Source organism: Aspergillus sclerotioniger (genome assembly GCF_003184525.1).
Source record: "Aspergillus sclerotioniger CBS 115572 chromosome Unknown BO94scaffold_40, whole genome shotgun sequence".
Classification (NCBI taxonomy): domain Eukaryota; kingdom Fungi; phylum Ascomycota; class Eurotiomycetes; order Eurotiales; family Aspergillaceae; genus Aspergillus; species Aspergillus sclerotioniger.
Window position 1 is genome coordinate 125,263 of NW_020291030.1, and position 25,219 is coordinate 150,481.

Here is a 25,219-nt window from a genome sequence, read left to right on the forward strand (position 1 = left end):
TTATCTTCCAACTAACCGCCGAGCAGCTTACTCGCGAGTACCAGAATATCCAGAAGAACCCACCGCCGTACATTGTGGCACATCCATCAGAGTCCAATATTCTCGAGTACGTCACCTGCAGCAGACTGTTACAGCCCACCTCCCTCCTCTCGCTCTCCCTGGGGCTGACACTCTATTCAGATGGCATTACATCCTAACAGGCCCCCCGGGGACACCGTACGAAAATGGTCAGTATTGGGGTACCCTGATGTTCCCGCCCGAATACCCGTTTGCCCCCCCGGCAATCCGCATGCACACTCCCAGCGGTCGCTTTCAACCATCAACTCGACTGTGCCTCAGCATCAGCGATTTTCACCCAAAGTCCTTCAATCCCGCGTGGGAGGTTTCTACCATTCTCATAGGGTTGCTCTCCTTCATGACAAGCGAGGAGATGACCACCGGGAGTGTAAGTGCTTCGGAGGCGGAACGACGAGTGCTGGCAGCGCGATCTAGGTGGTGGAATTCTACCGGCGGAGGCTCCCATATTAGCGCGACTCCGGGAGTGACCCCCACTGCCAAGGGCATAAATAATGTCAAGGCTGGAGACGGAGGCCTGAAGTTTCGCGCCGAGTGGCCTGAGCTAGATCAGGATAACTGGAGATGGATGAAGGATAGTCGCATCGACACGAATACCGGCCAACTGATGCCTGATCCTAGTCTTGCGACTAGATGCTCTCCAGAGACGAGTGCGCTGCGCCGGCGACCGAACGGTAGCGCACCCGGACTTGGTGCCGTGATGGAGGGCGGTCATGTCGCCCGAGAAGCTGGCCAGAGTTGGGTCCGACGCAACAAAATCTGGCTTGGCTTCGCGATCCTACTTGGGTATGCGCTTCTGACCAGGCTAGTGAAAGATGTTCAAGGTTGATAGCTGAGAAGGTTGAGCTGGCTCGACTTTCTACCCCTTCTGTATACTTGAAGTTGCCCCATTCAGCGTTCTCTCGGGCATGCGGACACCCCATATCGACACCCCTTTTTTCGTTTCTCTCTCTCTGCTGTTGGCACGCTTTCTTTGCCGGCACCCATATCGTTTTTCTTGTGTTCAGCATTGTGGTCCGGGAGAGTTCGTGCGGACTTACGTGGGTTTACGTGGTATTCAGTTACTGGAGGGCGTCAGGGAACTTTTGGCGTTCGAGGCATCTCTCCTTTTGTCTTCTGGCTCCCTTTTTTCCTTGATCTCTTTCTTTCCTCCCTTCTTCTCTATTCTTCTCCCTTCTTTTCAAGCCTTTTTCCTTCTTGGAATATGGCTTTGTGAAAGGTTGCCCAAGCATGACGGCAAGGACAGCTTGGGTTCTGAAGAGGGAAGAGTCGTACATAATCGATGTGTTTCACCATGAGAAAGAATAAATGCACCATGTTGGAAAACTTTCTGTGGTCTCCCTAGTAGTTCCTGCGTACCTAGCACCTACTATGCACTTAGGAAGTGCAGGTATATAAATCATCTCACGCCTGATTGGCTGCGGGCAATGGCGGAGATTCCCGGCATCACGTGCGGTGGGCGGGAATTTTCCGGCTTGGAAATAAAATCATTTCGTATCGCCGAATTATTGTTGTTACCGTCGCTATAGTACATCATCCATCGTTCACTTTTGGCACCTTTCTCCCCCCCTTTTCCAACTGCCCGTCGTTTCGTTTTTTTCACACGACTTCTGATTACCCCCGTGTTCCAGTACAATGGGTTGGTTTTGGGCAGACTCTCAACCCAGGCCGACGCCCGCGGCTGCAAAATCTTTGGCATCCTCAGATGCCTCTCCTCCAGTGAGTAGATGTGTGACTTCAAGGTAATGTTAAGCAAGACGTCTGACGAATTTTATAGCCAGGATGTCCTATGCACGCATCTAATACTGCCCCGGCTTTGCCAACCCAATCCGCCTCTGAGAGTTCAAGTGCCTGTCCGGTCCGGTCCACCGACTCCCCGTTCTATGTGCCTCCGAAGTCTAAGTCACCGGAGTCGCAGCCTCCCTCAAACCCAGAATCGCGCCCCACGCTTTCGAAGCTGAACCCTCTTAACTACATGTTCTCCTCAATCTCCCAGGAAAGAGCGCCAAACCAGACTGTGGATCTTCCCGTGGAACGAGAAATTTCATCTATACCCAGGTCCGACATGGATGAGAACTGGGAATATCCTTCTCCCCAGCAGATGTACAACGCCATGTTGCGCAAAGGGTATACCGATACCCCTCAGGACGCCGTTGAGGCAATGGTCGCGGTTCACAATTTCTTGAATGAGGGCGCTTGGGATGAGATTGTCCGGTGGGAGCGCATATTCTCCAGAGGTCTGGCGCAAGGTTGGGATAAGTGCCGTCGTGGAGAGGAGAACCTTGCGATGGATGAGCTCAGGGAGGAATTGGCTGGACCCGCCAAGCAGGATGTTGCACCGCCGCGGCTCATCCGATTTAAGGGTCGTCCGCAAGAGCTCACACCCAAGGCACGGATTCTCCAGGCTCTGGGCTGGGTGTACCCATCAAAGTTTGAGTCGGTATTCCCTTGATTTTTCATAAGCTAAGTATCACTAGCTAACCTTGCCTGCTCTAGAACAAGCCCACCTTTTGATAGACATGATTGGTTCGTAATGCGGCAGACACCGTCGGGTCAGAAAGAGGTCCGTTATGTTATTGACTACTATTCTGGACCTCCCGAGCCAACCGGCGAACCTGTGTTCTACTTGGACATTAGACCTGCTCTAGACACGCCAACTGCTGCCGTTGAGCGGCTAATGAGATGGGGAGGAGATGTATGGTGGCGCGCCAGCGGCTCCTCCGCGCGGGAAAACAACGGGAACTGATTGTTGTACCGCATAACCGCGATTTGCTTTTCTCAACACCGTTCAGCAATATACACTCTGGGAAGGCGCGGGCGTCTGGTGAAGTTCTTCTTTCTATGGAACCGTCCTGTTGTGTTCATGTTTTCGTTCGGATTGCGCCCGCTCTCCCTTTCGGCTGTCATGCTTATGATCCTATGAATCTGGAGTATACGGCGGTAGTTTGTCATATTTGACGAAACGGAGTTTTTGCTTGGTTTTTTTGGGTTCTCTCTACTCCATCTTTTACCCTTTTTCGGGATCTCTCTTGATATAGCTCCCTTGATATGTAATATAGGATTCTGTGTTGCCATCGCAACATGAGCAGCGCTATGACAAGGTAAAATTCATGTTGATACTCTATTGTATACTGCATAAATAGATAGCTATACATTAATATGCTGTACAGGATTGCCTTGACATGGCAATGTCTCTCGGTTGGGATTCTTTCAACCCAAACCCATGATCTCTTGCTATTCAGGGCACACAGCATGAAAGAAGACCAAAAAGGTCTTCCCTAACCATGCCATTTGTGCAAGTACTGGGAAATTCGGCTATGCGCGCTCTTATTGACTCCGTAGAGTGCATATCAGTTGTGTGGCGGAAGCCATAGCGGACCCTCATGCGTGATAAACCGAGGTTGTTAGCAACGAACTCCGGTCTTCTGTCGCACCTCGCGGCAATAACTCGTCTGGACATGTGCTTCGGCATCGAACAAGCGGGGGAAAAATGCGACTTCCCGGCTCTGTGTTTCTCGCTCCTTGTACAACCTCTATTCATATGTTAGGGGATAGGAGATCATATTTGACACATTTCTCGACGCTTTCAAAACTGCTTTGGAGCAGTTCACGCGCTTCAAGTCCTACCCAGACACGGAGCATAGACATGTCGCCCGACCGGACGGATTTTAAGGAGGTAGTGTTAGACCCCAGTTTCCGCAGAATGGGGAGGGAACTAGGAAGCAATCAAGTTAGCGGATCGTTGGAATAACAGAAAGGTAAGAAAGATCTATTTACCTCTTGAAAAGATCGAGGTTGGGGTCCAGGTTGCGTCCGATCCCCTCAAGGAGAAGACACGAAATGACAACGTTGACAAAATCCCCCTCGAGTCTAACGTGATGTTTTCGGACCAAAGCTAGGACCTCACTTAGTACGTCTCCGATCTTGACGCTACCTAGGGCGAACGTGCGCGACTTGACATTCAACACTAGGTGTTCCATCCCCAATGCGAAATAATACGGGTCAATTACTGCATCCGGTTGGCGGCACCGTTCAACCATGAGCTCGCCTGCTCGAAACCCGTCGAACTCCGCAATGGCGCGAAACAGATCGATGAAATTGCTCCGATTGAGCTCGTTCAACTGAGTCACTAGGCCGGTATCGATGAATATGAGCTGGGGTCGATAGCCTTCAGCATTTAGCTTGTCAAGTGCTTTCTTCCAGTCGCGTCGATCATTGGCATGCGGGCGCAACCGTGCGAGCACGGATTCTGTAACGTCGACCTCCGCCGCAGTTGGTGCATCCGATGCGCGAGACTTGCTTCCCAGTGATAAGTCCAGTTCGCTCGGCCGGTAAAATCGTACCATGATATTCCCGGGATGCAGATCCGCATGAACGAAGTTGTCGATCAATAGCATATGGAGGAATGCATCCAGGCCTTCGTTGGCGATTTCTTCCTGGTAAACGCCTCCACCGACGTCAAGGAAAGTTGAGAGGGGGATGCCCTGTGCAAACTCCTCCACCAACACCTCACGGGTAGAGTAGTCCAGATATGGGTATGGAAACCAGGCCGTGGTCCGGGACCTGAACTTCTCACGGAACAAGACGAGATTGGTTGCTTCGATCCGTAGATCCAGTTGTAATTTCATCATTTCACCGAACTGATGAACCTCATCCGGTAATGATAGCCAATTCAAGGTAGGTATAGCATTGATCAAAGACGCAAAGAACGACATGATCTCCAAATCCCTGTGTATCACGCGTTCTACCCTAGGATGAAGCACCTTGATGGCCACATAAGACGACGGAACCCGCTGGGGAGAGCTCTTGACTAATGCACCGACATTCTTCCGGACCTTGTCTCGTAAACCGTGCGGTTGGAGATTAAAGTCGTCATCGGTCCCCGCAAGGTTAGGTTTCAACTTTGCCTTGTAGACCTGCGCGATAGCGCCTACCCCCAAGGGTTCTTCTTGGAATTCCTCGAATATATCCTCGAACGGCAACCAGTTGAAGGCTTTCCTTATAGTCCTTTTAGTCTGATGCAATGAGTGTGCTGGGGCGTTGGAATGGAGTGATGACATGATGTCGCATAGTTCCGGTGGGAAGATGTCAGTACGGGAGGCCGCCCACTGTCCGAGCTAATAGAGTGACAGGAGTAAGCGAATTGCGGACTCGGAGAGCTCCACGGTGAGAGATTTACCTTGATGAATGCTGGACCTGCACGTTCCATGGATCGGACCAGAAATTTATACCACCAGAGTGTCCCTGTCCGTATTCCCTCACGGTCCTTCAGTCGCCTTCCAAAGCATAGAGTCGGAGCCGCAAGGATGACGGGGAGGAAGATTACAACTAAATGAACAAATCGGAAGCCCGTCGCAATCGGATCATATATATAATAGTAGCCATAAACAAACAGCGATTGCCAGAGCCTCGCTAAGCCTCGCGCATCTTCTGCGACAGTCTTTTGCGCCTCACGGCGCGAGACTTCCAGCATCTGCATCTCGCTTGTTTTATCATCTTGCTCATCACCATCCTCGGCCAGCTGTAGGAATGCCCCCGGGGTCATGGCAGCGAGAAGAACGGTTCCCTTCGAGGGTCTTCCCTTGGGGGGCCTTCGGACAGGTTGCTGCGTCCATAAAGGTGGCCGGTAGAAGCGCAATCGAGGCTGCGGAAGAAGGCGGGACAGTAGCAGCGGGTTTCTACCACGGCTCAAACAGAAACGGCCCGAGAGGACGGCCGTCCTCATGTTCTCGTAAAGACACCGGCTCGAAGGCGGGCGGATCAGTCATCGAAAAGCAGAACAGCGGGCCCGTGTGGACATCGTAAGGCCGACAAAGGGGGAGAAAGTGAGAATGCGCTTGCTTGGTGGTGAAGGTCGGGATGGAAGGTAGCTCGGGTATCGGCCAGGCGGGTGGGCACGTGGGCCGACGTCATCACTTTCCAGTGACTCTTACTATGTACGATCTAGTTCTACATACCCCATACCCTGTAATACTACAACGATCTCGGCTTTGGTGATTCTTCAACCTTCCCCCTCCCTTTATTATCATGGACTCTAGACTTCTAGCTAACCTCTGGGATCTGGACGAACGGTAAGAATGGTTTCATGGGCAACCCTGTACTGATGAGAATGGAGGATGTTTCCGCACTCACTCAGCAACACTAGGTGTCACGAACATGTCTGGAGACATAGCTATGCATCAACCCCTGGAGTGTGGATTTCGGGGATTCGGGGAGCGTATCAGGCTGCAAAGGAGCATTAATGTCAGATGTAAACCTTTGTCCGGGGATATCACTGGCTTACATCATTCTTCAATAACCCCTGCATCAAGACAACAATGTTGTCCCGATCTTTCTGTACTTGCACTTGTTCGGTCTCGTCCATGGGTTCGGAGGGGTTCGGATATAACGTCTCCTCGAGCAACAGAAGAATCTCCATTTTTTGCAGGGATCGTGAAACAGCCGCGGCTCCCGCTTTATCGGATGCCATCAAAGCCAAGGCAAACCAGCCTTCACTCCGGACAACAGGCCATTGCGACTGAGTGATCATAGCACCAACCGGCAGTGAGATATCCTCATGCAAGTCAAAGGCTCTATCGACAAGAGCAACAGCAATAGGCTGTTCCTCCCGAGACTTGGGGACCAGAGTGCGGCATATGGAAGCTACAATTCGTCCGATCTCAGTTTTGATGGGGGTTGAATCGGTCTTTTTGAACAGCGCAAGTAGCAAAGACAGATACGTCTGTTCGTTCGTTGGGTCATTCTCACCGGCGGGGAGTCGCTCGAGCAGACGAGTTATATTATCCATCGCTGCTACGATTACCTGTCGGGCGATGCTTATTGCAGCGAACTGAACCTGCGGAACCGACTCGTATTGCCATAGACGTGAAACCGCCGGAATGATACCAGCTTCTCCAAGTATTAGCCTGTTATTGCCAGCGATCGCAAGATTCTTGAGGTATCCAAGTGCGGAGTGTAAGACCGCGCCTCGAACATCACTTTTGAGGATTGATATCAATTCTTCATGTACTTTCAAGTCTTGGATCATCTTTTCGCAGATCTCATCGGATCGAGCCAAGTTACCCAGAATAACGCAGGCGCATATCTGCAGCTGGTCCTCCTCCGATGTTAGCCACATCTTCAGAGACTGTGTGACAGGGGAATTCAGGGGATAGCACTCCGCAAATGAAGCCGACGCGGAGATTTCCGCGAGGATTTGATTGATTTTCAATCGGGACTGTGCTAATGCCTGGGTTTCCTCATTGGATGATTTATCAGCACCAAATGTCAACGATCGACTGAGCACTGCCAAAACATCCGGCACTAGGTACTTGGAGATGCATAATTCTTGGAATCGCGCATTGTTCAGATATGGCCCCATGCAATTGACAAGGCAGGAAAATTGGGCGGGGCCAGAAGTGATATCTTCGTCAAGAGCAAGCTCCACAAGAAGGGAGATCGTTCCATCAGGCGAAGAGATTGTTCCTTGTTCTGAACATTCATCCAGTTAGGACAGAAACGGGAAGGGTAGGGGTTAGCCATGCCTTGTTCTCCAACCAACTCGATGAGTTCGAAGACGTAATCGAGTAGAGCATCGTTATCCCTGAGGGCGCCATCTTTCACCAAGCTCAGCAGGATATACACGATCTTATTAGCAGCTAACTGAGTCTGAGCGGGCCCTATAAGTTGTCAATAATGTAACTCGCTCAGAATTTTGGGCAGGCCACCAATTACCGAAGTCGATGCATATGTTGTACAGAACAGGGATGACCACTTGAATAAGCTCAGGGTTGCTCGAGTGCAGTAGAATAGCAGACGTATAATTATATTTCACTACAGTGTCTCTATTTTCGTCTGATCAGGATCAGTACCTTGAGCTTCCTTTGAACCCAGGAAAGGGAACCGAACTCACTAGTGTCGGCACAGGAATTGCCAATTAGCCGTAGCGCATGGAGGAGGAGCTTGTTATCAAGAATTTCCTTTGACGCTATGAGTTGGAGGAAAAAGTCTAGAACTCCAGTCTGTCCAAATGAGGCACGCCATAATGCTGTCACTCATCTAAGCACTAAACAAAACACTTGGCTAGTCAGGGAGGCACCGGGCTGGTGGTGACTTACGGTCTCTGCTGCCATTCGCCAAAGCCTCTGCGGCTGATACTAGATAATGGGATCTGCATATCCACAGCTTCTGAAGAATACCGGGGATGTCTTTGATAGCCTCGGAAAGCTCTAGGTCCTCGGCGCTTTGCAGGCAAGTTTGCAAGGAGTGAAACAGGATCTTCTGCTCTTCAGATGGCAACGGCTCAGTTTCCGTGGGCGTGAGTGCCGGTGGCAGTAGAGCGAACTCGGAGAGAGCCTGACTCGAAGAAGCACATTGTATCCTGTCGGAACTTCGGACGGTTGTCAGGGATCGATCAACTTGATGAGCGTTGCCGTGCATGCTCTTTTGAACACCGGGAACTTCACCGGGGGGGTTCATTTCCTGAAGCCCGCGCGTTGTCGGTAAAGCAAAATCAAGACGAAAGAATGATAAAAGAGTAACAAAAAGAAATATCCTTAAGTTCGAGATAACTGCCGGAGATGTTGGATGGCCACTAAGTTGGATACTATAGAGTACAAAGCGAATGCATGATGGTGTTCTTCACCTGATCGGAGCTAGCGCGAGGAGCTATGCCTCGTGAAGAATCCCGATAAGTTCTCCAAATGTTGCAGGACGTATCTATGGGAAGGCAGGCATGTGTAACACGTATCATTGGAGAGAGAAACTTGAACATTGAAAAGAATATTTAGTAGAACTGTAGCCATATAAACCCCCTTCTTTCCCTTATTTGAACGACGAATCCTAAATCACAATATTGATTACAGAGTACGTGTTGCAAGAACCAAAAACAAATGTCTTTCTCCCCCCCCCCCCCCCCCCTCCTCCCTTCAGCTTCAACTTGTATCTATACGGAGTACCAATTAATGATAGGGCATCGAAAACCGATATGTATCATGACGAGGTAAGAAAGAAAAAAAAACGGTCAATAATAATGAAGAATAACAAAAGAGCTACTACTAGTACTCCGTAGAACTAACTAGACCTACTTCGGAATGGAGTACGGCGAGCCGAACTGGCCCGGAGCCGCAGTCATTCGAGACCCGCCCCAGATAGCAAAGGCACTCCGGAGAACATCAAGAAGACAGCAGCTCATCTTCCCGCAGTCCCTCATTCTAAACCCGGGCAACACTGTACATCAAAGGACGGACCATAGGTTATCTCTTTTACTTACCCGTTCTAACTTATCCTACCTTCCTTGCGACCTATTCTTTGTCCTCGCCATCCATTTTGTGACTCCATCATGACGCGTGCTCAGCAGACTCTCTCGGTTCTCCTACTTGTCTCTTCGGTGCGCTGCTAACTCCGTCTATACCTTGCGGTCGCACATTACGTCGCTAACTAGCATATTCTCAATGCCAGCTCTACCTTGTCTTATACCTGGGTCTTGTTCCTCTTAACGAAACAGTCCAAACAGAAATCATTCCTGTTGTATGTCTTGCACCTCCGCGGACCTCCCATTCCTCTCCTTGACTCGCCGCTGACATTTGCGCCCATCTTGAACAGTTGCCATTCTACGCACTAATATGCTTCGGCTGTTATCTTCTTGGCCGGCTGGGTCTGGCGATTTTGACTTTCAATGACGTTCCCGAGGCGCATGAGGAGCTACAAAAGGAGATCGAACAGGCCAAGGCCGAGTTGCGCAAGGCGAATGTCGACGTCGATTAAATTCTCTATTCTGTTCAGCCATTTACGCGCGATGGGATTTTCTGGCGGTGGTCTCAATTTCAACGTTGGGTCTCTCGAGGGCGTTAAAACCGCCCCGTACGCAGAAGCGCCATGGGGCTGAAGTAACTACTAGGTAATGGATTCAGCGCTAAATTGATGTTGTGTTTACGGCCTTGTGCTGTGCGAGAATGTCTAGCCTGGGCGATACTGATACCCACCTTACCATCGCGCCTGTGGGTACAGCTCTGCGTTGTAGGCCATCTAAACCCCCTATCGCATGGTGCTTGCCCTACAGGTGCAAATCTTATATCACCTCTTAATACTGAGCGGCCTGAAAGGGATGGGTTCTTCAACGAGTAGCCTACTGTATGCTACGTTTAAACAAACTAGAATGCTAGTCCATGTGATACCGGTCATTAAAACTGAATGTGTCCAAGGGGCGCCCATGACCGGTATGCAAGCAATGATCTTCGTCATCCACAGCACTAAATTGCTTTTATTCTAATAAAAAGAATCCATCAAAAACACCTTTCCGTAGATAATCTGAAACGTATAAATCTCCTGCAACGTCTAAAGGAGCCAAGCATTATATGTGCAACCAATGAGAGCCAATATCTATGCATGGACAGCATAAACAGGATTTCCAGGCAAGAAGCAATGCAAAGACGTAGCTAGGGGCGAGTGATATTGATTTGAGTAGTTTAAGCTCACGGGAGAGGTGTCTGTTGGGCCAATCTGTCGTGCTCATCGATGTCCCTTTTAGAAGGCTGGGTTAGTGATAGTCCATGAATGCTATATGTGGCACTTTGCTTGCTGGATCCCGTACTTAGCTTCCCATGGATAGCAGATCCAGACATCATCGATTGTGACTGCTGCATGGTAACGGCCACACTCCACCATATCCTCCGGCAAGACTCCCTTCTTGGACTTGTCCTTGTTCTAAAGGAATTGTTAGTGCTTGCAAGAGAAGAAGGTGAATATACATACGTGAAGAACGAAGATGAAGAAGTTCGTCTTCTCGCCTTCCCGCCCAAGCTGTTTTTGTGCCAACTCAACATCCTTCTGGAGCTCGCGGACTGCATATTCAAGGGTTGTCCGGGTGTCGTCAACTTCGTCAACAATGAGAATATTCTTGCCAATAAGGTTCGCCATCTCCAAGGAGCTAAGGTCCAACCATTGTGTACGGGTGACCTTGGTTCCAGGAACCTCTTCGGGGTCACCGCGGCCTAGGTCCTCATAGAGCGACAAGCCGATAGCCTGGATCGGAATGTTAGGCTCTCCCTGGCGCTTCAGGAATGACCTATCCAAAAGAGTGGCGTCAGAACGAGATTCCTAGCCGTCGTCATAATTATTCAACGAACCGAAGAATCCGAGCAGGAATATATCCACCACCGCCGATAGCAATCATAAGATTGGGGTGGAAGGTGTCCAAGATTTTGTCGGCGGAATCCTGGCATAGTTTGTGAACCTGTCAGAGGTCAAAATATGTTAGCGGAGTGATTAATCGGAAGATAGACAGCATGCGGCAATCAACCTGGGCTACATCGCCAGGCCAAAGAAGCATGCATGCAGGGCAGTGGTGGATAAGCACCACACATGCATTGGCGATACAAATATTCATGGAAGATCGAAGGGGATAGGAAACGCAAAGGCCCCAAAAGCAAACATACCTCGTTGTACGTGACATAAAGCTTCTGCGGCATTTTGACGAATAGTGCAAGGGATTTGCAAGAAATGATAGAATGAGGATATGTGATAAGTTAAATCTGAAATGATCACACAAAGGCTTCGGGTGAGGTTACTTTGGGGCGTGTGCAAGAAGATGAGTGAGGTCACTGTTGGTATTGCGAAGTCAAGATTACATATGAGGGGTAAATTTGATCCAAAAAATTTTTCCCTCGTTTTTTCAACCCTCCTCCCCCCTCTAATTTTTTTTTTTTTTCTATTTATTAAAGGAACACCTGCGTCACAGGTTGGAGAACTGGATAAGGTTCCATGCCGAGTACTTTTCGGCTGCCGTGACACGACAGATCGAATCATGGACGCATGGGGGCCCTTACCCTATCTGGAATGCGGAGATGGCACTATGGCCTATCAGAATGCAACTTGATCCACTAAGCAGTTCTGCGATCCCTTTTTCGGCTTGGGCCGCTACTGCCATCAGTAATAGGAATTGATTGGGGCTCGGAGGACTCCGTTCTCCGTGGATGGCCGGCGGTAGATACATACTATGGTACTGTATGGATTGTAGACTACTATACTCCGTAGAGTGGTATGCGTATAATACTTGCGTGCTTTGTAGTGTAAAGTAATACATACCACTACTAGGTACAGGGTAGGTTCTATGATTGCTACGAGACACTGTAACGCAGTAGTACATCCAGTATATATGTCTACTAAAAAGTACCTGATGGATAAAGATAAGCAATAATTTCCTTCCTTATCCACACAAGAGCGGGTACCGTACGGAGTCTACATCAAGTCATCAACATGGTCCCTCTTTACACTAACTCAGTACGCCACTTAGGTATTCCATATTATCGTCTTTCCAGCGCAAAATTTAGTACTTGTTCCAGTTCATCCGCTGTCATTTTATCCCCATTGGTCAAATTTCTAAAGGAAGTGTATATATAGCATGTCGAATGATCCAATCCTCAACCATGAAATTTTCCACTGGTCTAGAGATCATGCATGCCAGATCAAGCAGACAGCCCTTTCACACGGGCGTGCTCTCACCGGGCGAGTCAGGCTGGAGTTGGTTGATTTGAAACCCCCCTTCGTCTTTATCTTCGCCCTTCTGAGGCCAAAGTATTTGGCGGTACACAATGGCGCGGACCATCATGTAGAAGACAAATACATACATCAGAAGAAGGGGAAATACCATTGCGCACCCAATGATTGATATTGGTTTGCAAGAGAATGCCTCCCCGATTGCGAAAGTCGCCGTTATCAGGGCCGTATTGGGGAACACGAATGAAAACCACGCCATCGAAAAGACCATTCGGCCCGGCCCGATAACGGACCAATGTGCAAAGCTTGCAATGAAAAAGAAGAAGATCGCTAACCTGGAACATACTATATTAGCCCCGACCTACGAGGTACTTTCAGACGCAATAGGTTATACACACCCCCAAAGCCAAAGGCATGCAAAATCAGCAACAACTTTCACAATGTCTGCAGCCAATGCACCGTTGCCCATGAAGTCCTCCGGGAAACATCTTTTTGCATGGGCAGCCATATTCACGATTCCCGACACAGTGAAAGCACTGGGACCGACTGAAACAAACATACCGGGCCGGACGTTCTCTCGGGGGAGCTTTTGCGACATCAGTCGGTAAATAAATGCTGAGTAAACCATCAAAGAGACCAAAAAGCCTACCCCTTGGATGGTAGTACCACCAATTATTATACGTAGAGAGCGGGAAGGTTCAAGTTTGGAGCTCAGAATCCCAGCATGGGGGCCGATTATAAGCATGGGGTATGCTGGAAAGATCCATATAGGTGTCATCTGTGCAATTGTAAATGTCTGGGTTGACCAGCTGTTAACTATTAGTCATTCTGCTCAACGTTGAGAATTATATATTTAGTTCGAGAGTCCCCGTTTACTCACAGGATGAGATAGATACCGGCAGAAGAAATGACTGCCAGAGCTGCATCAATCCAAAAAAGGATCCCAACCGCGTAGGTGAGCCAAGGCCCTGCATGGCCGGGCCCATATTGTGAGACATTGATCAATATTGTTCCAAACGAAACCAATGACGCTGGAACAAATAGGGATTCTGTCGGGTGCAGAAAAGATGCTTTGAACGTGTAAGGGTAGAGGTAAAAACGTGCAATCAGAAGACACCAGATTAGAACGTAAAGGATCAAGTTGAACAGGAAGAATATAATCCCAATGGTGTCCAAGCCGCGGAACCTATAAGGCACTAGGTTGCTGGTGATCAGTACATTGAGCAAGATACACCTTAGGGCTATGACGTGTTTACCAAAATATAGGACATTTGCAATCCCCCCGGTTGCCATGGTCAAGGTAAAAAAGGCCCAGGTGATGTGACGAATCCGCTTCTTCCAGCCAAGTCCAGTGGCTGAGGCTCTAGCTGCGCTCTGGGGAAGAGCCAGATCATCCCTCCTCTCGTCTCCATCTCCCTCGGACTTGCGATAGGAGGACATATGTAGCGCCTGTAAGGCCGACGTATGTGCTTGTCGGATTCTGGGCCCCCTTGGTTGGAATATAGTGGCTCCGTCGGTGTGTTCAGCGAGATCATTTTCGGTATCTTCAATGGTTGGAGTACGGTACCCATCATCGCCGGGGCTTCTCAGGTGTCTGGCGAATAGATTATCACGAGTCATGGCTGATTCTCTGTGAACAACAATGAGGTCATGTTCGTAATTTTTAAGAGAAAGCCTCATATCAGAGTGCCTACTGATCTGCAAAGAGATTCTTCGGGTGTGGTCCCTTCCCCGGTACCTTTTCCTCAACCACAAGGATGGGTGAATCTGGGTATGTACTGAATCAAATCCTCAGTTCGACATGCATATATAGGGGGAGAGGGGTATGACGAGCACAAATTCGCGCCCGAGTCCAGCAAAACGGCTACTCGAGAAGCAAGGATAAAAAGGCAAAGGAGAAAAGATTGGCGCAGAATAAGGATTGGAGTGGCCCTAGGCCATCGACAAGCGAAGTGAGTAGCACTCCGTACATGCAGCGAAGAAGGCGTCACAGTAAATGCAGTGAAGGAAGCCGGACGCGGCAGCAATCCACTATAGTAGTTGGGCAAGCTAATTATACCGGGCTAGTAGGTATGTCATAGTCGCGGCGACAATAAAATCTGCTTTGCTTCCCACTTCGCCGGGTGTCGGCACCAATCACACAAATGGGATCTACACGGTCTTCAGATGAACGAGACACTCTGGCACAGTTGATTCGGACAGATGAGAGAAAGTCATTGTCGATGATTACCACCTGGCGCTTGACTGCGACTCGTGGATGGCTATATCATTGTCATGATTCCAAGGGCGACACATTGGCGGATTCTTTCGTGGCGGGGAAGTGGGAATGACATGAACCCGAAGGCATTGCCTAGGAGCCTAGGCAAACAATATAATTCCAATGCCGAGGAGCACCGTCTACAGGGCTACCTAATACATACTTTGCACTAACTAACTAGATAGCCCGCCGTAATGATTACTAAGCCCCATGACTGCAGATTGAGGTAGGTGTCTTTCTTATTGGCCCGCCCGTTTGAGATCTCACGCCTTAGGTTGTGACTAGTAGTACACAGTACGTCGGAGTCTCGGACAGGATACCTACTATTCTTCATAGAGCACTCCGGTTCCCCACTCTCAAGATGACGGTACCTTTGTACGTTGCGGTCTTAACTTCTTAAGTGGGTTGATTGGTTGGAGTGGCCGATCGTCCAACACATAGGTACTAGATTACAAGTAAATTGGCTGGGTTGCTGCAGTGGGCCAAATCTATCATTCGTTCCAGATACCAAATAATACTAGATAAGTACGGAGTATATACTCCGTAGTCCGTAGATATCACCCAGTTAAAATAGCTGGGGTTGGAACTACTACCACTAGCATTAGACCTTCAACCTACTCTGTATCAACTATTAAATGACCATTATGGCTGCAGATCACTGATTATCATGCATCAGAAGGCGAGAAGCATTGATCAGCGCCTCAGGCATCTACCCACGAGTACCGATACCGCTTTCCGACATTCAAAATACATGCCAACTACACTGAGGCATACAGGTAGAGGCTATAGAAGGTAGAGGGTCTTATGATCCACCTAGGTCCTGGGTTGGTGCGCTGTATTGATAGTATGTCGCTACAAGCAGCCCAGATATCCGCCGGCCACTTAAAGTTCGGGATCTATATGAATTCACAGTCCGGTATTCACAGCCCGGTATTTAGTACTCATGAGCAGACAAAAGCCAATCGCAGTCAGTGTTGTGCAACAAAAAAGATGGATGACGGCGACATGTGTACATACGGAGCAGCATGTCTTTCGGGTGGGCCGTGGCAGTGACTTACCTATTCAATACCTAGATAGGTAGTACGTCCTGCCGAGGTCCTGCTTATGAACTAGAGTGATCGGCGCCGGGGATACATAGATGGCTGAAAATCTCAGACAGGGGCCTTCCCAATAACGTCGTTGTTTGTTAGTTTTGAGATAATGCCCCCTGCGTTGGAACTTCATATCCACTTTGCAATGGCCACAATCGAAGACAAACGAAGATCTGTGCTGATAACAGGGTACGTTTTCACAAGAGCATTCCCCGGAACGGCGGGTGCCTCTTGGAGTTTCGCATGTCCTGCTGCCTGTCTATCCACGTAGATGCTCCCCTGATGGTATAGGAAACTCCCTAGCCCGTGGGTTTCATCGAAATGGTCTCCGCGTGTTCGCTATAGCCCGAGAGGCAAAGACGATAGAAGATCTTGCATCTATCGGCATTGAGACGTTGGGTCTCATTGTGGACGACGAAGGAGCGTCCGACAATGCTTTGCGGAAGTGAATGCAAAGCTCGGAGAGAAAGGACTAGATTATCTAGTCATTAATGCGTAAGGCACTCATCCCTTCAGCAAGTATTTATATGCTGACAGGGTAGCCAGCGGCCGAAGTATGTCTGTACAGAGTGATAGAGTTGATGATTGTCGATACAAAGAAATCCTTCTTACTCATGGTAGATTATACTGTTCCAGCTATAGAGACTGAGCTCTCCGAAGTTCGTGCAACCTTCGAAACGAACTTGTTTGCGATTATATCTATCTGCAAGACATTTTTGCCGCTTCTTATGAGAGCCAAGGGAACTATTGTACAGATCGGATCTGTCGCTGGGGTCAGTGAGCCAAGTAGGAATCCTGAAGAGATTTCTGCTTTTGCTAACGCGGATCTAGATTGTTCCATACGTTTTCGGTTCCGTATACAACGCCTCGAAAGCCGCTCTACACTCATTCAGAGATTCCCTATGCGTGAAGGCGGCTCCTTTCGGGTATGCTATTGCACTTCTCATTCCCAGGGCAGCATTGATATGAAGACCTCTAGGGTGACTGTCACAACCGTCGTCACCGGGGGTGTACAATCTCGTATCGCCCGTATCCAGCGAACTTTGGCACCCAACTCAATTTATGCGCCAATTGGGGACGAATATAATCGGCGCGTGACACATAGCCAGGACGGTGCAATGCCAAATGCCGCATACGCGCGCAGCGTGGTCACGCAGGTCCTGTATGGATCTGCACCGTGCCGCTGGATTTCGCCTTGGGCGCAGGGTTGGAAGAGCTGGATCTGGGAAGGTAACAAGAGCTGGGTAATCTGGCTATTTATGGGAGGATGGGCTTGGAGCGGCCTGACTGAAAGTATTGTGACCAAAATGTTCAAGCTCCACAGGCTGAGAAGAACCAGGTAAACTGTCTGTCGGCTGTGAGTATCACAGAATGATGGCTAGTTGGAATGTTCTGCTCTGCTGGGGCTAGTTTCATAGCGGCACCGGTCCAGTGTCTCGTCCTCAGAGACATAGCCCGTATTTCCGTCCAAAATATTTGCCGTGTCCCGTAGTCTGGTAGTGCCTTCTAGTGGTAGAAACTCGGCGGATGCAGGGTTCAAGTCGGCGAGGTGTAATCTAGCATTGGGCCGAGGTCATAAATTGATGAAGAGACTAAAATCTCGCAGACCCTGTGAGGATGAGCCCGCGATTCCAGATCAACGCCAAACGCGTGACGCAGGGTGTTCACGGGGCCGGACTGGGTAGAGGCTAGGGAATAGGTACACAGCAAGTGTTCCGTGATATTCGCGTCGGGAAACCGTGCTGCTTAATCATCCTTGCGAGACGCACGCTGGTTGGCCCGTCAGGTGACTCCCGATGGCTACCGCCCGATCTCCCAAGGCAATATCATCCCGAGAAGCGCAGCCGCGAAAAAGAAAGCTGTTCTCCCATCAGCACTCAAATATTTCCCTTCCTCTCCCGCAAGACCTCACGTTGGAGGATATTCGTGCTCTTGTCACCCCTCATCCCCCGACAAGACCTCTTTGATCCCTCTCCTCTCCTTTATTCTAAATCTATCCTTCAACATGTTCAAGCTTGCCCGCAGCAGACCGGTTACGGTAGCTTTGAGGGCTGCGACGGTAAGGTTGCCTGGGCTGCGTTGTCCTTCTCTTCCTCAAATGCTGATCGCTGTGCTAACATCCTGTTCGGTGACAGGAATCTTCAGTCCAGTCCCGCTTGTCCCAGCAACAGAGAAACCTGTCCATTCACGAATACCTGTCTGCGAACCTGCTCAAATCGGTGCGTCGGGCACTCAGGGTCTTGTTGTAAAATCGCCTGGCAAATTTCACTGATAGGAGTCTACAGTATGGCGTTGGAATGCCCAAGGGTGAGGTCGCTCGCTCGGCCGAGGAAGCTGAGGCCGTTGCCAAGTCCCTCGGTATGTTTAATCCGCTATACCAACCCAAGTCGCAACAAACACTAAGATGTGGACGCCCAGGTAATGACGACATGGTCATCAAGGCTCAGGTCCTCGCTGGTGGCCGTGGTAAGGGATCCTTCGACAATGGTCTCAAGGGTGGTGTGCGCGTGATCTACTCGTGAGTGTCACCCGCGTTGTTCCGAGCATTCCCTCGCGCTGATAAGTATAATTTCTAGGCCTACCGAGGCCAAGATGTTCGCCGGCCAGATGATCGGCCAGAAGCTCATTACCAAGCAAACTGGCGCTGGCGGTCGTCTTTGCAATGCCGTCTACATCTGTGAGCGCAAGTTTGCTCGCCGTGAGTTCTACCTTGCTGTGCTCATGGACCGCGCCTCCCAGAGCCCCGTCATTGTTGCATCGTCGCAAGGTGGTATGGACATTGAGGCCGTTGCCAAGGAGAGCCCCGATGCCATCATTACCACCCCCATCGACATCAATGTCGGTGTCACCGATGCGATTGCTACCAAGATCGCTACCGAGCTCGGCTTCTCCGAACAGTGCATCGACGAGGCCCGGGATACTATCCAGAAGCTCTACAAGGTCTTCATGGAGAGAGATGCCACCCAGATCGAGATCAACCCTCTCTCTGAGACTTCCGACCACAAGGTCATGGCCATGGACGCCAAGCTTGCCTTCGATGACAATGCCGACTTCAGACAGAAGGAGGTGTTCTCCTGGAGAGACACCACTCAGGAAGATGCCGATGAGGTCAAGGCTGCGGAGTAAGGGCCCCGCCCCTTGGATTTATAGGAGATTGAAAGGCTCAGTATTCTAATTTGTGACATAGGCACGGATTGAACTTCATCAAGCTCGATGGCGACATTGGATGTTTGGGTACGAACTTAAACAAATTGACTGTCATGGTTCATACTAACGGTCATTATAGTCAACGGTGCCGGTCTTGCCATGGCCACCATGGACATCATCAAGCTCAACGGTGGTGCCCCCGCTAACTTCCTCGATGTCGGTGGTGGTGCCACCCCGGCCGCCATCAAGTCTGCCTTCGAGCTTATCACGAGTGACCCCAAGGTGTCGGCCATCTTCGTCAACATCTTCGGTGGTATTGTCCGCTGTGATGCTATCGCCCAGGGATTGATCAACGTCGTGCAGGAGATGGGTCTGCGCACTCCTATCGTGGCCCGTCTGCAGGGTACCAACATGGAGCAGGCTCACAAGCTGGTATGTTCTCCATCCATGCTCTGAAAAGTGGCGCAAGAAGAGGACATAATCCATTGACATGCTTTTTTGTAGATCAACGAATCTGGCCTCAAGATCTTCTCCATCGAGGATCTCCAGAGTGCTGCTGAGAAGTCTGTTCAGTTCTCGAAGGTCGTCAAGATGGCCCGCGAGATCGACGTGGGTGTTGAGTTCACTCTTGGTATCTAATCTCCGAGTTGGGTTTGTAGACGTGTCACCTTGTCTGCTGCTCCACTGTCTCTTGTACTCTCCTATTTCCTTTTACTTCCCTTATGTTTGCCCCTTCCCATGACTGGGGGTCAAGAAGATTCATGTTGGATGATGCGTCGAGATACGGAGCAATAGGCCGACGGTTAGTGACTTTGGGCTTGCTTACGATGCTAACGTGCTCCTGCTGCCTAGAATCTGATCGGTCATAGGGTTGCCTCAACGAGTCGCTATAATGGTGAAATGAGACGGACACAGGCAAAGAGCATGAGGAGGATTTTTATAGAGAGCATTGATGGTCCTGTATATCGTCCATTTCTAGGTTCATTTCCTTATATTAAATGTATTTTCCTTTTTCCCTTGATGCTGTTCGCACCCGATCCCCTCCTACCCGCATGTCCCCAAACCGCCACACCTTTACTTCGATTTCGTCGACCATCAAAATGAAGTCGCGGTCACCGCGGAGTGTGAAACGGCTGGCGTAAGAATAAACCCTACTCGTGGCTTCCCTGGGCAACTCGGGGTCCATGGCTTTGGCGGGGCGATGGGGATTCCGAGACGCTGGGTCGGAAATCCAAATGGCCGGTTTACCCCTATCATTTTTCACGTAGTACAGGAGGTTGCGATCTACCGCCGCTATGCACAAGGGAAGGTAAGGTGTGTCCTCAGGACGCAACCCATGCATGTATACCTTGTCAGTCTGCGGGTCATGGGTGGCTACAAGGATGTAGCGAGGGGTGGTCGACGCCACAGCGGATGGAAGCGGTTGGCAGGAAAAAGCCGCTAAACGGCCACTGGCGTCGTTGGATATATCGTGCAGGATCTCGATGTTCCAATCAATCCCTGACAGAAACGGTAGTCGCAATGTTTCAGAAGCCACACCGGTGATGCGTTCATGGCCGTCAACCTTGTATTTTACGACACATAGGCTGTCATGGTGACCGGAACTGGTCGAACCATTCTCATATCTTGTGTGACTCTCCCTTTGGAGATGGAGAGTGGTCAAGCTGTTGGTAGTCTGATGCAAGCCAACAAGTGCCAGGTTGGGTTCAACTTGGATGCTACGGGCAATTCGAGATCCCATGTCCCAGTAGATGATGGATTCGTCGCCAACTGCTAAGGGGTTGGCGAAGCCCAGAGCAACTTTAAGACCACGAACAACGAAGGCTCGAAAATGAAGAGCCGGGATGCGGAACGATGCATATTCTTCCGTTTCAAGGTTCCAGGTATGACAGTATCTGGACTCAGATGAGCTATCCGGACACAGGCAGATAAGGCAAACGCCTGTCTTCTTCAACCCAGTCTCAGTATGGTTTATGATACTTACCCCCGTACGCTGATCGCTACGACCATGGATTCAGAGAGACGCATGTCCCTGAACGATTCTCGATTCTCGGTGCAGAAACGCTGCGCCGTGTGTTTCCAAAGATCATATACGATAATGTGCGTGTCGCCCTCGAGCCAAGCATGCCTCCCATTGGTATAATCCTGACAGGCAAGACTCGAACCATATGGGGAGGAACGGGTTAGACCTTGGAGCTTGCAGGTGGGCAGGCCACGCTCCAAACGGAGCCTCTGTTTGGAATATAGAATAAATTGGTCCTCCGTGACATGAACGCCACATCCGGTGTAATGTTGATAGACTGCTCCTCGAATCAGCTCCGACGAGAGTAGCAGGTGCCACTTCCTGGAGACCTGATGGAGGTGGCTGGACTTAGTCTGGTCATGGCTGGCGGGGGTTCTAGTACTTACTCTCTGAACTACGTGGATCTCGGAGAGGTCGAGATACTGGGCGATTTGGACCGCAACCTCTGGAGGGGATTGGCCTAGGATATCTTTCTGAAAGGCACGTTGGTTGATGCGGGTTCGCACATCGCGCCATTCATGGGGTTTAAGCTGGTCTAAAATCCGATGGTACCTGCCTGGCTGCATAAGCAAACGTCAAGATTGTATTGGGGGATGGATATGAGGAAGGAGGTCGGGGGGAGATCATCGGGTAGTCATACGCATCCTGTCGAGCTGAGTTCGTATTCAGCTGGGTGAAGAGCTCGATGATTTGCTGTGTGGCTGAGGAGTCATTAGCCATGGCGGATGACAGGTAGACCGGAGATGTGACGATGTCTCAGGACTCAGGACTCAGGAGAGAGGAGAGGAGGGGAAGGGAAGGTTCATCGACCGTGGAGGTAGACACTACTATCTAGTTAGTGGATAGAACTGGTGTGCCGATTAAGGTGTGCCGGCCTGCAGGGGTCTAGAGCTATCCATCCATCCATATCCATCCATCCATTGATTGTTGTCTCCAGTCCTCTTTGCATTCCTCGGACCCGACTGGAGAAGCTATTTCCGGTCTGAATGAGCTGTCGACCTTTTAGACTTTGGCCCTCCTGGCCCTACAATCTTAGGCTTACGTCGATACGTCGATCGGAAGGGAGAAAAGGCACGAGAAACAGGAAAGGCTCCTCTGCGATCAGATGAAGGCAAAGAGCAAGAAAAAGTGGCTTTGGGTCAACCAATGGAGAACAGCACGATGCTTCGGGAAGCGGAGACTCGATACTACTATCTACTGTCTAGTTGGTTAGTTGCAAGTTGGGACTTTCTTTGGGACGGATCCTCCGTTCATCTGGCCCAGACTCATCATCACCTTGTTCGAGAATCCATCCTTCTTCCCATCCCTCCATCCCTCCTCCTCCTCCTCCTTCTCCTCCTCCCATCCCTCTATCCATCATTCATTCATTCATTCCTTCCCTGTTGGTCTTTCCACTCGCGGGGAAGAGCTCACTTATCCTGCTCTTCGTAATATCTTTATGATTTCTCCTTGGTGGACTATCATTGTCTTTTGATTTCGTTTTTTTCTTTTCTTTTTTCTTTTTTTTTTCCTTATCATTATTTCCTTTCCCTTTTCTTGTCCTTTACTTTTTCCCCTTTCTAATTTTTCCCCTAATTAAATTGTTCTTCTTATTTTCATCTTTGACCCATTATTATTACCATTACCGTCTTGGCCGTCCCCGATCAAAAGGCAGCAGAACCAAGAAACGTCCGTCCGTCTCTCCTGCGGCTCCTCCTCGGCCGTCCTTTGCTTTTCCCTTCCCCCCCCCCCCCTGTTCCGCCGCGCGAGATGAGCGGTCTCGCCGATCCCCCGTCTAGAAGTCCTCTCATTCTCACGGCTATCGATGCGCCAGGAAAAACCCGCAAGATCCCCGTTCTTGCCTCCTCCGTCCCAGCCTCGAGTCAGTCGACCGGTGACCCCATGGAGGTCACTCCTCCTGCCTCGGGCGCCGCGCCCCCCATCCACAGCAGTCCCGATAGCGATCGAGCGGGCGCAAACAACACCACGGCCACCTCCAATGGCTCTGCTGAACCTACCAATGTGAACCACCATGCTGTTCCCACCGCTATCGGAGCTGCCGCCGCAGCTCAGCAGCCCAAGGTCGTGCAGACGGCTTTCATCCACAAGCTTTACAAGTACGTCCCCTCAACGCCGGCAACAGTTTTTCGCCTCCCTTCTCAAGAACCGACCGTGGCTAACAATCCCGAGTAGTATGCTGGAAGACCCCAGTATCCAACATCTGATCTCCTGGTCGAATACGAACGACAGCTTCGTCATGTCCCCTACCTCCGAGTTTTCCAAAGTCCTCGCGTTAGTCTCTCCTATCTTAGCCTATCGCGATCGGCGGATTAGCTGCTAACGAGCCGCCTAGTCAATATTTCAAGCACACCAACATATCGTCCTTCGTCAGACAGCTGAATATGTACGGATTTCATAAAGGTATGCTGGATGAGACAGCAAACGCATTGCCCGGACCCTTATTGATATACATGGATCCCAGTGAGCGATGTCTTTCATACCGGTTCTCCAGACTCCGCTCTGTGGGAGTTCAAACATGGGAATGGCAATTTCAAGCGCGGGGATCTCGTCGGACTCCGCGAAATCAAGCGCCGCGCATCGCGCCATGCGTTGATCCATCGCGACTCGTTTCCTGGTCACAAGGCCGCCGCTTCCCAGCCGGGCACTCCGGCTGAGCCTGTTCCCGACGTCACCGAGTCCCGCTTGATGAATCTGGAACATTCCATGTACGACCTGCACGCCCGTCTAAGGAGCGCTGAAGAAGGCAACGTGGCACTCAATGCGAGATGTCAAGCAATGGCTGAGAGTTTAACCCGTTGTTACCACGTAAGTCGAGGGATCTCGGATCCGTTTGCGATGTGCACCTAGGGTCTGAAGCTGATATGTCTCATGATCAAGTGGACTCACTCAATTTCACGATTTCTCCAAGGCATAATTCCCGATCGCGAGAGCCTTCTGTATCGAGATGGTGAGGATCACAACCTTGTGATGACCCCAATACGCAATTTCTAATGTCACGTAGTGGCCAGCATGCAGGCAGAACTGGAGAAGCATCTCGATGCTGTTCGGGCCCTGGAGCACCCTCCGGACCCGTATCTGACCGTCCGACAACCGTACGTCGCCAGCATTTCCGTTGATCCAGGCCCGCCACTGTCGCCGCGCCAGATGCCCCAGGAAGATGGTCGCCGCCAATCGATGTTGGACCCATCAAGGACCAATATGATCCGACCCCCTGTTCCTCCACATCTGGCCGTCTCTCCGCGCCGTTACGGGTCAATTGGGACCGGAAACTCTTCCCCCAACTACAGTCGTCCGCAGGTGCCGTCGGTCATCACGCCACAACAGCCTATGCCTCATCCTCTCTCATCCGTCTCATCTCCTCCTGGCCCAAATCTCGCTCGTCGACACACTTCGGCAGACATCAGACAGCATGGCTGGCCGCCACCGGGCGTGTCGCCATTCCCCTCTGCCCACCCACCGGGACAGGCGGCGAATCCCTGGTCCCCGGCCCGCCACCGGACTCCGACATCAAGTGAACAGTCAGTTCGAGAAGTGTTGGCCCAGTATGAGATGGGTGCACCGCGACGTCTGCAAGAGACTCGACATGCCACTCCACCTCTACATCCCGACCAGACCCCCACGACCGATAATGGCTGGGCCCTAGGGCCCCGATTCTCTCGGCACGATTCGTCCTTGCCTGCAACCCGACGTTCCAGCATGGCCAGCAATGTTCATTCGCTTCTCAACCCGGCCGACACCGCGGAACGGCCGGACGAAGATCAACATGCCATGGCCGATGATCGAAAACGGAAGCGGCTGGAATAGAATTAAATCATATCCTTCGTCTTGCTTAATATCCTTATTCAAGGATTTCTGCAGGGGCATTGCTTGGTGCTGGTATTTGGCCCCTAGAGGATTCGGAGCCGTTGACTTATTGTTCTTGGAGGCGCAAATTATAGGAAAGGGGTCAAGGAAAAGCACATCGCCACGAGAAACCCACCCTCACCTTTCGTTTTGGGTCTGGTACTGCATCTTCTGGAGTATTGCCCATCTGTACCTTCTGTGTTTATTTTATTCTGGGTGGGAACATCTACTGTACAATTGATACAACATCCATGGGTTCCAGCATGTGGAACCCATGCTTCATGGGCTTGGTTTGGACGGTACTAATCT

The 25,219-nt window shown here is 50.5% G+C and overlaps 9 protein-coding genes across 9 annotated transcripts; 5 read left to right on the top strand and 4 right to left on the bottom strand.

Moving 5' to 3' along the window:
• Positions 1-247: 247 nt before the first annotated feature.
• BO94DRAFT_560666 (holocytochrome c synthase CYC3) lies at positions 248-2,821 on the top strand (the record flags this gene model as incomplete). Its single annotated transcript, XM_025614171.1, has 4 exons — positions 248-861; positions 1,707-1,794; positions 1,853-2,511; positions 2,572-2,821. The coding sequence occupies 4 exons, from the start codon at positions 248-250 to the stop codon at positions 2,819-2,821; spliced, it is 1,611 nt and encodes a 536-aa protein (XP_025462521.1).
• Positions 2,822-3,479: 658 nt separating this feature from the next.
• BO94DRAFT_560667 (ABC1 kinase family protein) lies at positions 3,480-8,493 on the bottom strand (the record flags this gene model as incomplete). The annotated part of the gene is made up of 10 exons (XM_025614172.1): positions 3,480-3,608; positions 3,646-3,790; positions 3,853-5,192; positions 5,255-5,656; positions 6,232-6,300; positions 6,359-7,312; positions 7,612-7,733; positions 7,789-7,908; positions 7,967-8,101; positions 8,172-8,493. 10 exons carry the CDS (start codon positions 8,491-8,493, stop codon positions 3,480-3,482), a joined length of 3,738 nt encoding a protein of 1,245 aa, XP_025462522.1.
• An 809-nt stretch (positions 8,494-9,302) lies between these two features.
• BO94DRAFT_539893 (dolichol-phosphate mannosyltransferase subunit 3) lies at positions 9,303-10,302 on the top strand. Its single transcript, XM_025612797.1, has 3 exons — positions 9,303-9,442; positions 9,514-9,582; positions 9,658-10,302. The coding sequence occupies exons 1-3, from the start codon at positions 9,395-9,397 to the stop codon at positions 9,817-9,819; spliced, it is 279 nt and encodes a 92-aa protein (XP_025462523.1). The 5' UTR covers positions 9,303-9,394; the 3' UTR covers positions 9,820-10,302.
• Positions 10,253-11,549, bottom strand: BO94DRAFT_539895 (xanthine phosphoribosyltransferase). Its single transcript, XM_025612798.1, has 5 exons — positions 11,490-11,549; positions 11,181-11,287; positions 10,807-11,119; positions 10,646-10,758; positions 10,253-10,575 (listed from the first exon to the last, which is right to left on the bottom strand). Exons 1-5 carry the CDS (start codon positions 11,520-11,522, stop codon positions 10,527-10,529), a joined length of 615 nt encoding a protein of 204 aa, XP_025462524.1. The 5' UTR covers positions 11,523-11,549; the 3' UTR covers positions 10,253-10,526.
• Positions 11,550-12,535: 986 nt separating this feature from the next.
• Positions 12,536-14,169, bottom strand: BO94DRAFT_560669 (putative C4-dicarboxylate transporter/malic acid transport protein; the record flags this gene model as incomplete). Its single annotated transcript, XM_025614173.1, has 4 exons — positions 12,536-12,884; positions 12,948-13,358; positions 13,430-13,745; positions 13,806-14,169. The coding sequence occupies 4 exons, from the start codon at positions 14,167-14,169 to the stop codon at positions 12,536-12,538; spliced, it is 1,440 nt and encodes a 479-aa protein (XP_025462525.1).
• Positions 14,170-16,042: 1,873 nt separating this feature from the next.
• BO94DRAFT_560670 (short chain dehydrogenase/reductase) lies at positions 16,043-17,240 on the top strand (the record flags this gene model as incomplete). The annotated part of the gene is made up of 7 exons (XM_025614174.1): positions 16,043-16,086; positions 16,169-16,291; positions 16,318-16,392; positions 16,444-16,451; positions 16,519-16,670; positions 16,729-16,823; positions 16,877-17,240. The coding sequence occupies 7 exons, from the start codon at positions 16,043-16,045 to the stop codon at positions 17,238-17,240; spliced, it is 861 nt and encodes a 286-aa protein (XP_025462526.1).
• Positions 17,241-17,742: 502 nt separating this feature from the next.
• BO94DRAFT_539896 (succinate--CoA ligase (GDP-forming) subunit beta) lies at positions 17,743-20,110 on the top strand. Its single transcript, XM_025612799.1, has 8 exons — positions 17,743-17,956; positions 18,033-18,116; positions 18,183-18,255; positions 18,316-18,415; positions 18,474-19,019; positions 19,085-19,131; positions 19,184-19,476; positions 19,549-20,110. Exons 1-8 carry the CDS (start codon positions 17,903-17,905, stop codon positions 19,681-19,683), a joined length of 1,332 nt encoding a protein of 443 aa, XP_025462527.1. The 5' UTR covers positions 17,743-17,902; the 3' UTR covers positions 19,684-20,110.
• BO94DRAFT_569624 (F-box domain protein) lies at positions 19,982-22,163 on the bottom strand (the record flags this gene model as incomplete). The annotated part of the gene is made up of 6 exons (XM_025614745.1): positions 21,943-22,163; positions 21,708-21,891; positions 21,454-21,619; positions 21,029-21,396; positions 20,093-20,939; positions 19,982-20,002 (listed from the first exon to the last, which is right to left on the bottom strand). The coding sequence occupies exons 2-6, from the start codon at positions 21,785-21,787 to the stop codon at positions 19,982-19,984; spliced, it is 1,482 nt and encodes a 493-aa protein (XP_025462528.1). The 5' UTR covers positions 21,788-21,891; positions 21,943-22,163.
• Positions 22,164-22,653: 490 nt separating this feature from the next.
• Positions 22,654-25,016, top strand: BO94DRAFT_291417 (flocculation suppression protein). Its single transcript, XM_025606690.1, has 7 exons — positions 22,654-22,739; positions 22,881-23,163; positions 23,240-23,338; positions 23,400-23,467; positions 23,529-23,872; positions 23,945-24,014; positions 24,069-25,016. Exons 2-7 carry the CDS (start codon positions 22,949-22,951, stop codon positions 24,869-24,871), a joined length of 1,599 nt encoding a protein of 532 aa, XP_025462529.1. The 5' UTR covers positions 22,654-22,739; positions 22,881-22,948; the 3' UTR covers positions 24,872-25,016.
• Positions 25,017-25,219: the final 203 nt, after the last annotated feature.